We start from the raw sequence: 10342 nt of genomic DNA, 5'->3' as shown, positions 1-10342 counted from the left end.
CGATTTGGTGCGGTTTGTCGGTTTACTTTGTACACCCCTAATTGTGGTATATAATATGTATCACTATTGTATATGTAAAAAAAAAAAATCATATCATTATTGTGTATATGTGTATAATAAATGTATAATTTATATATAATTAATGTATAATTAATTCCAGCATATGTATATAAACTGTATCATTCTTGTATATACAGCTAAATATACACATATTATACATGTTTTGGGATGTTTAACCTTTAGTGGCAACTTTTTTAATTGCCACTAAAATGCCTGATTTTTCTGTAGCAGGCCTTTAGTGACGACTTTTTTATGGCCACAAAGAATTTTTTTTTTTAAGCGCTTGGGCTGCTGGGCCGACCGGTGCTTGGCATTATTTTGGGCTGAGCGGACTCCTAGGGGTATTAGACCCAAATATTGGCCAAATGTAGTATTACTTTGGGTCATTGGACACATAATGTCCTTTTCCCTAAATTATACCCAACAACTACGACTACTTGAATAGTAAGTACTCTTTTTGTTTCAATTTATGTGTCATACTTTTCATTTTAATTTATCACAAAGAGATATACCTTTCTATAATGATTTAACTTTAATGAGATGGTTTATAGTCACACAAATATTTATAATTTGTTTTAGATCACAAATTTTAAAGGTATTTTATTTTATTTTTTAAACTCTGTAATTAATCAAACAAATTGGGACCGCTGAGTAACAGAAACCAATAAGTAATGAGCAAGTCTACAAGATCATCTTTTGATTCTGTATGGACGAATCTATTTGAAACAAATACTCTCGATTACATTAAAAAGTAAACTTCTTTTGAATCCTAGCTCTTATTAGCGGTCCATTTCACACAAGAAGAATAATAAGATTTAGGGAAATAATACTAACTAATAGAAAACCTATCCACAAAAGCTCTAGTTTTGGAAACCAAATTTCGTACTAGTAGTATTAAGTACTACTAGTACTATTTATGTTTCAAAATTTTCCATATTTTATATGCCATTTGTATTTAGAAATATTCTTTCGTTATGAAATTTGTTACCCTAATGAAATATACTACTCCTAATCGTTCTAGGAAAGAGTGCAACTAATTAGACAGATTTTTCTTCCTTTTCCTAGTCAATCTAGGAATAGTATTTACCTATTCCTTTGCCTTCAAGTTTCAGTCACTCCATGCTCCTATATATAGACTTGCTCCTGTTCTCTCTTGTCCATCACCATAATATCGATCGAGATTAATTATTTGCTCCTCTTCTCTCTTGTCCTTTCAATATTCCATGCGTACAATGGCTGCTTCTTATTCTTCTTTGCCACTTCCTTCAGATATAATATTCGAAATACTAACCCGAACATCTTTGAAAACACTGGACACTTCCAAGGCTGTTAGTAAAGAATGGAACGATTTGATTTTCGAGTCGAGTTTCATGCCACAATTCTGTGAAAGGAGTCAAAATATCTCAGGATGTTTTGTCCAGGCTCTATCAAGAACCAAGCACGTAACGGAATTTGTATCAATGGATGGGTGTTCAGGGAATAGTACTAAAGCCCCGTTCCATCTTCCTATTGACGATATAGTAAAGCCTCGAGATAATTTTTGCAACTACTATTTTGACGTGAAGATTGAGGCCTCCTCAAAGCAAGGGATTCTATGTTGTGTAAGAATATCGAAAAATGAGTACAGATACCACGTGTGCAAGCCGAGTACTAAGCAATGGATGAAATTGCCTAATCCAAGAACGCGTTATTCTACTGTAAAAGTTGCTCTTATTGTGCTGAAATCAAATCCTCTACGCTTCAAGATCATAAGGTTATCTAAGCCTCGGACTCTTTATCATCATTATAGAAAACTGGACCTCAATTACTATCGTTGTGAAGTTTTCGATTCAGAAGGTTGGGAGTGGAGGCAAGGAAAAGATTTATTGGTCCCTCAAGGATTTTACTTCGATAAGCGTACTCCAGCAGTTAATGCAAGTGGTTTGGTTTATTTCAAACTAAGAGATGATCAAGTGATGGCTTTGAACTATAATGGAGAAGAGGCCTTCCCAAGATTCTCCCTTCCAAATCCCGCTTTTGAGTACAATGATTATCAATACAACCAACTTGTGGAGTACAATGGGAAGTTAGGACTTACCTGTTTGTCACCAAAAGGGATGGAACTTTGGGTTTTCGAGAACGGGAGACAAGTTTGGGAGTTGAAAAAGGAAGTGGACATTGAAACAATAAAGGGGGTAACACAATTTCCAACCCCAGTTGGGTTTTATAACGCGGACATTGCTTTGACGAAGGATTACTATGAAGTTATCTTCTACAAGCTACAGGACAAGAGCTTTAACGTGGTGAAACTGGATAAATGTCATACTGTTCAAGAAATTTTCCCTTTTAGATCAGATTTAGAGCCACTTGATCTGAGTATGCAAAGAGCCAACGCTGATGTTTCATCTACCAAACACCTCTATCGTCCCTTTTGGATTTTATTAGTCATTGTATTCGTTCTTCTTTTTGGTATTTTTGTTTTCTCATGCATGAAACGGTTGTTGTAATAATCGTGATCTGCTGATTCTGGTCAATTGTGTGTTGAAAAACTGGAAATTATGAATGTCTTATTTTTATTATATGGTGTAAAAATTTTAGTTGGTAACTTCTGCTATATTGCTTTTCGTAGTCCCCTTTTAATGGTAACAAATGCTATGCAAAAAATAGTGATATTAGTTGTCTGGAAAGACAAACCAGTATACATGTAAAAACTGTCCCAACCCCCAACTTTTTTTGCCCTTTAAGTCAAATTTCCCATGCAAAATGCTAACTAGTTTGTTATTTTTCGCTTCATAATTGGATGTGAAAGGTTGAGTGCAATTGGTAGGAGTTAGGAGTCTAATGAAGTTGAAAAATTTAGCGAAGGAAATAGAAAATACTAGTGAAGACGAGGACGAAAGAACCAAGGTCTTGGAGGGTTCACTTGGACAAATTCTGAGTTCCACACAGTTCAGCACCATTTACCAACATAATTGGAAAAATAACTGCAAGATTGATTGGAAGGCCTCAATCCTGGCTGCAGGAATTATGTCAAAGTTAGTGCTGAAAATTTCTCTATGGAAGCTATTTTACCCAAGGAATATCTCAAATTCAAAGAGATGATCTTTGATGAAGATTGGTAAGTGGGAATTTAAATTTATCATTGTGAAGAAACAATTTCTGTAACATTCAAGATTAGTATTGATGATTAAATGTGCAAGCAGGAAAAACGATGACGATTAATGAACTGGAAGTAGATTCTGGTGCTTTTGATTACTCTAATCCTCAGTAAGCCCTTTCTTCTTCTGTTGGAAATAGGCTCAACTTCATCTCAAAAATTTTATCTTCAAAGCTTAGTGGAAATTAGCCAGAGATGTATGAAAATGGAAAGTTGATCTTTCTTTCTTCTTGAGGGATGATATAACATTGAGATGTAACAAAGATGCTTTATAAACATTGAAACTTTGCAGAAATGTAATGAATGAGAATCTGAATGGTGTCTTTAAGCTTCAAGCAGCACTGATAGTAGCTGAAGTTTTTGGGCTATTCCCATTAGGCTGCTTTCTCCTCGCCTTGTCGATATAGTGCATCTTACAGGGCGCCTTTCATCAAGTAAAGGCTCGTGATCTTCCCCAAAGACACCGTACAATTTGAACTTCGAGCATAAGTACTAATAAGTTTCTAATATTCTTCCCTTATCATATGCAATATACCAAAAATATGCTGCCTTTTGAAAGTTGTTAATGTTTCTGACTTGATTATGAAAAACTCTACGCTCAAAGAATGAGGCTTTGAGAAAGGATGGTTTAAACCAGACCTCATAATTGGGAACTACACAGATGGAAACTTAGTGGCATCTCTATTCGCTAGGACACTAACAAGCTTGGAGTTACTCAGGTTCCACATCTGATCACTTTTGCTGCATTATTTTCTTGAAATATCTCATGCCATGATAAAATTTTAGGGTATTCCATTGCTCATGCATGAAGACTCCGATGTGAAGTTGAAGCACTTTGATCCCAATTTACTGCTGGCTTTATAATTACCAGCACATATGAAGACATTACTGGATGGTTAGCACTATTTCTTTCTGTATTTTTAGGCAACTTAATGGTTATACCAGTGGCCAACACTAAAACCCGACAAGGTTGGACAATATGAAAGCCACACAGCATTTACAATGCCAGGGCTTTACAGAGTTGTTTATTTTGACCAAAGTTCAACATCGCTGCTGAACAGCCTCCCTAGCTATTTCCCCTTCACTGAGAAACAGAAATGATCCTCATTACATTTCGTCCTGCTATTGATGAATTACTTTACAGTAATGAGGAAATCAATGGGCACATGTAAGTCTAATTGCTCCATTTTCCTATTCTAAAGTCTAATCCATTACTTTCACCGGATGTTTGGTAGTATTTATCAGAGATAATTCTGTGGAATTCTTGCAAATAAGAAAAAGCCAATTGTAGTTTCAATGCCGAGATTAAATACAGTGAAGAACCTGACTGGCCCGACTGTGAAGAATAAGAAGTTGCGGGACTTGGTAAACCTTGTTATCGTTGAGGGATTCTTCGGTCCATCAAAACCAAAAGAGCGAGAGGAAGCAGCTGAAATCAAGAAGATGCATGAATTGATTGGGAAATACAACCTCAAAAGGATAAATATAGAAACAGTGAGCTCTACAGGACTATTGCTGACACTGAGGGAGCTTTCGTTCAACCAGCTATATATGAAGCTTTCGGACTAACAGTTATTGAAGCAATGAACTGCGGATTGCCTACATTTTCTACCAATCAAGTATTGGAGGACTAAAAATGCTTTTCATCTTATATTTTCCGTGGTTATAAATCCTGCATCGATGCAGTTATACGTGGACGATCTACGCAAACAAAGTGTTGAACATGGGATCAATCTAAGGATTTTGGAGACAATTCAATGTGGGTCAAAAACAGGCAAAGCATATATTGTTTGAGATGTTTTACAATCCTCTCTCCAGGAAATTGGTAAGGTATATGTATGTTGTTTACAATTACTAAGATCCTTAAAATGGAACAAGAAAATACATTGACTATTGAAATTTCACAGGCCAATAACGTCTCGATCCAACATTAAGATCCCTTGCCACTTGCAACATCAGACACTACTCAATCCCAAGAACCAAAACTACCACTACCTGTCCCAGAAGCAGTAGCAAAACTTCTGCCATTACCAACGTATGCTCCAGTTGCCACCTACCGTTTAACTTTCTTCTCTACCTAGCATATCTAGGCAGATGCAACCTATAAATAACGGGTTCAGCTGAAACATTATTTTTGACACAGAACATATATATCTATGTGAAAAACTGCTAAACTTTCATATACATTAAATTTCAAACTCATAATTTCAAAAGTACATCATGTTCAACAACAACAACAACATACCCAGTTGAATCCCACAGTGTGGGGTCTGGGGAGGGTTAAATGTACGCAGACCTTACCCCCACCTTGGTAGGGAGGCTGTTTCCGAAAGACCCTCGGCTCAAAAGAAAACAAGAAAACAAGGGGAGAAAAGTCAGATACCGACAGACAAATCAAAGCAATGCGAAAATGAGAAAAAACAAGAGCAAAGAAGTCATGATAAAACAGCATGGAGAGACAAGACCCAACACATAAAAGTAGGAAACATAGGGCAATAAAAAGTAGAGCAAAGCTACGCCTACTAGTGCGACAGAAAAGCGAGACTACCTACTAGCCTTCTACCCTAATCTGAGCCCTCCACAACCTCCTATCTAAGGTCATATCCTCGGTAATTTGAAACAGCGCCAAGTCCTGCCTAATCACCTCTCCCCAATATTTCTTTGGTCTTCCTCTACCTTTCCTAAAACCGTCCAAAGCCAACCTCTCACACCTCCGCACTGGGGCATCTATGTCTCTCCTCTTCACATGCCCAAACCATCTCAACCTCGCTTCCCGCATCTTGTCCTCCACCGATGCCACTCCCACCTTGTCCCTGATGTCCTCATTCCTGATCCTATCTCTCCTAGTGTGCCCACACATCCACCGCAGCATTCTCATTTCCGCGACTTTCATCTTCTGCACGTGAGAGTTCTTGACTGGCCAACACTCTGCCCCGTACAACAGTCGGTCTAACCACCACTTTGTAGAACTTGCCCTTAAGTTTTGGTGGCACTTTCTTGTCACACAGCACTCCGGAAGCGAGCCTCCATTTCAACCATCCTGCACCAATACTATATGTGACATCATCATCAATATCCCCATTTTCTTGTAAAATAGACCCAAGATACTTGAAACTTCTTTTCTTTTGAATGACCTGGGTATCAAGTTTCACTCCCACGTCAGCCTCCTGAGGTACACCACTGAACCTGCACTCCAAGTACTCTGTTTTGGTCCTACTCAACTTGAATCCTTTAGACTCTAACGTTTGTCTCCAATCCTCTAGCTTAGAGTTGACTCCGCTGCGAGTCTCGTCTATCAAGACTATGTCATCCGCGAACAACATACACCATGGCACCTCACCTTGAATTTGTCGCGTCAATCCATCTATCAGGCAAATAGAAATGGGCTAAGGGATGATCCCTGATGCAAACCCTTCAGAATTGGGAAGTGATCCGAGTCTCCTCCTATAGTCCTCACTCTGGTCTTGGCTCCATGATACATGTTCTTGATCGCTCTAATGTACGCCACAGGTACACCTTTAGCCTCCATGCATCTCCACAGAACCTCTCTTGGCACTTTATCGTAAGCTTTCTCTAGGTCGATGAATACCATGTGCAAGTCCCTTTTCCGCTCCCTATACTGCTCCACCAATCTCCTAACAATATGAATGGCTTCAGTAGTAGAACGCCCCGGCATGAATCCGAACTGGTTCTCTGAAATAGACACGTCTCTCCTCACCCTCATCTCTACCACTCTTTTTCACACTTTCATAGTGTGGCTTAGCAGCTTGATACCTCTATAGTTGTTACAGCTTTGAATGTCGCCTTTGTTCTTGTACAAAGGGATCATGTTCAATGCTAAAAGTACATCATGTTCAATGCTAAGAAAGATTGAAAGCATAAGTTTAAATCTTGAATCCGCCTCTGCTGCCTAGAATGTATTTCCCGATACAAGTAATGGAGTTGACTTTTATGCTTATCTTGATTCTTGTTCAAAACAGGATTGCACCTCAGGAAAAAGAAGAAAAAAAAGAAGAGGAGCAACTTGAGACTTCAATAACAGAGATCGCGCACTCAATGCTGATATTTGAAGAAATACTAATGTTCTTACTTGCTATCCTGTAGTTCTCTAATATAGAGTGACTTTGACAGGCCTGCTTTGGTAATTATGCTGCCTCTCTCCAGAGAACTAACTCGGCATTTGGACAATATTTGAGTTGAAGTTGAAATTGTTTTCCATTTTTGCATCATATTCATGTGTTTCTACCTGATAATCTGAATTGCTACAGATAATCTGAATTGCTGCATTGATCAACCTCTTGATGAAGATGGGGACATACGCAGACGAGAGATTTTAAGAGTTCCCCAAAACCTAAGTTGTTCGGGTGCGGGTATTCGATACGGGTACGGATCCGAGTGTCGATTCAAAAAAATCTAAATTTTAAGATTCGGGGGTGCGAATCCAGGTATGAATATGGATGCTGGGATTCGGCTAAGACAATTCAAAGTTATGAAAATAGAGCTATAAAGTTATTCTAAATTTTGAGAGATATTCTATAAAATCGTACATGTATATTGTAGAATTCAATTTTTTGCTCTCCAAGATGGGCATTATTTCCCATGTCTTAAATCGGTTTTATCTTTTATTTTGAGAAATTAAAATCTCAATCCCCCCCCCCCCCCTCACAAATTTGTCCATGGACTTCGCTCAAAGTATCAGAAGTTGGTTGATAGAATTCGAGACGTATTCCGTTACTGCACCGCACCGGTCCCAGTGCCCTGTCGAGACGGGTTCGGCATAAAAAATGAAGAGTCCGCGCAACTTTGCCCAAAACTACCATTTGAGTGCACATTAGAAGATTTCCTGAGTGGTTTGTTGTAAATCTTTATTTTTCTTCCTTGTTTGTGGCTGAGCATCAAGGATTTTGGAGCAAGAGGTCTTCCAAGTTCATTCTCGATTAAGGCTGCACCAAGAAAAGGTGATTATTTGAGTGTTTCTGTTGTGTATGTTGGTCTGTTTGGATTAATTTTATGTTAGTTTAGGTTTGTAGTGTTTTAGCAAAGACATATCTGTTCAATTTAGGTTAGTCTTGTTTTGGCTTAATTCTGTTTGATTGGTTCTGTGCTATATGTTCAATTGGATTACTCATATGCTAGTTCAGGTCTGCATTACTTACTTATGCTTCATTTCGATCATTAATGTGTTAGTTTAGGTACATAATTGCCTAATCATGTTCCATATGCCTAATTTAGCTTAGTTATGTGGTTGATTGGTTTTATAAGCTTATTGTATTTAGGCGTTATGACTTGTTTGTCCTAATACAGTTTAGTTTTGGTATGTTTAGGCTAGTATATGTTCAGTTTTGACCAACATAACTCTTGAAAGCATGATTAATACCTGTTTAGTTCTGTCTTAATTAGTTTCAGTCACTCATGATTTGGCTAAGATAGACTTAACTTGATAAACCTGTCATTAGGTTCAGTCCATGGTTGTTTCCATGGTTGTTACTTACTAAGAATGATGTTTTGAATGCTCAGATGGGTGTACTGATCCTGTTAGTCAGACTTGGGTGCATGTTGACATATAACTCTGTATGAGCATGGTAGTTGGGCATCAATGATATAATGAATCATGTTTTTACTTAATTTAGCTTGGGTATATCGTCTTGAATCAGCCTTTTATGCTTAAACTGCATGATAACCACTTAGCAAGCATGATTAGTTCCTTAACTATAGGGGGGCATATCTGTATGACCACTTTAATCAGATTTAACTCTAATCTGCCATCTCTTTGTAAAATTGTGCTTGGTTAGTTGTGATTATTGGGATGTTTTTGAGATACCACAAGTTCAGTTGAGACTTAAATATCACATATATAGGTGTGACTCTTAAAATTGTTTATTGGATTCTTAAAAAAGGGGAACACCTAGTGCTACAGTATGTACTCCCCATACCCTTGTTCACCTAGTCTCACTATTAACATGCTTTAAGTATTCTTCTTCTTATCTGTCTGTGTTGTTTGAAGCTATGATCAACCTGTTAAGTGTCTAGAAACCTTGAAACAATGTTTTGATATTGACATGTTGTACGCAAGTATCTGTTTACATGTGAAAAAGCTTAAGGGTGCTAAGATCAGTATTGTGAGAATGGTGTTTGGGTTTGCTTAACTTTAAGCTTGGAATGACATATAAATGCCCTTTTCTTTAAATGGCATAGCACTACATTTGTTTGTCTCAGAACTTTGAATAATTTGTATATCATGTTATCTTCTCTTTCTTTGGAATTTATCTCTGTATCCCTCCAAATGGTGTCATAATATGCTGAGTGGAATAAGATATAACTTTCTCTGAGTTTGAATGTCATTTTCTGTTTAGAATAAGTGGGGTATACAGATGATATACTTAAATATACTAGGCATATACTGTCTCTGTATACATCTGGTATATTTAGTATAAATATGGTATATCATTCATGTGGGCTCAAAATGTCTATCCTGTGCCTTATAGCAGCGCTTAATTGGGCTTGGTTTTTTCCTATTTGTTTTGTGTTGGGCTTTTCCTTTACATACTATGAACTGCATCTTCCTGTTTTTGCTTTCAAATTAGGCTTGCCTGTTTTCAAAATCCCTTCTTTGTATATAAGTTTGGGCTGAATAATCTTTGCATATGTCAACTGCCCAGGCATATTATTATGTATGTTTGTATATATGATTGGTATATGTGAGTAATTAGTCTATGTTAAACAAGTAACTAAGTTCTAGATACACTCTAACCATAAATTTCCTTTTACTAAACTGATAGTGTAAATGCTTAAATGGATGATGGATCAAAGACTTAAGTGATTTGGGCCTCACATCCCTTGGCAAAAATCTGGAAAAGGAATGAATTTGTTTTGGACCGCAAGCCCATTTTAAGTCGAAAAATGGACTGATCTGTTCTAAAGACTTGAACAAACTTGGACTAAAAACATTTTGGCTTTGTGAAAGGATTTGGACGGTTTAGAGTATAATTTAAGGTCAAACTCAGATATTATTTTGGAAAATTTACTTGTCATAGCTACCTGTAAGACTTATTTATGAATAATAACTACCTTATTTTTTATTTAATTTTCGTAGCTTTATTTTTCCAAAATTACATTTCATAACTGGTCCAGTAACTTTTGAAATAC

The 10342-nt window shown here is 37.2% G+C and overlaps 1 protein-coding gene and 1 pseudogene across 1 annotated transcript; both read left to right on the top strand.

The window, feature by feature from the left end:
• The first annotated feature begins 886 nt into the window (after nucleotides 1-886).
• LOC132618290 (putative F-box protein At1g12855) lies at nucleotides 887-2726 on the top strand. Its single transcript, XM_060333358.1, has one exon. The coding sequence runs from the start codon at nucleotides 1284-1286 to the stop codon at nucleotides 2544-2546; it is 1263 nt and encodes a 420-aa protein (XP_060189341.1). The 5' UTR covers nucleotides 887-1283; the 3' UTR covers nucleotides 2547-2726.
• Nucleotides 2727-2880: 154 nt separating this feature from the next.
• LOC132619730 (sucrose synthase 6-like) lies at nucleotides 2881-7829 on the top strand (annotated as a pseudogene).
• Nucleotides 7830-10342: the final 2513 nt, after the last annotated feature.

This window comes from Lycium barbarum, chromosome 11 (assembly GCF_019175385.1).
Source record: "Lycium barbarum isolate Lr01 chromosome 11, ASM1917538v2, whole genome shotgun sequence".
NCBI classification, from domain to species: Eukaryota; Viridiplantae; Streptophyta; class Magnoliopsida; order Solanales; family Solanaceae; genus Lycium; species Lycium barbarum.
The sequence above is the reverse complement of the archived record's forward strand: the minus strand, read 5'-3'. Positions and strand labels throughout refer to the sequence as shown.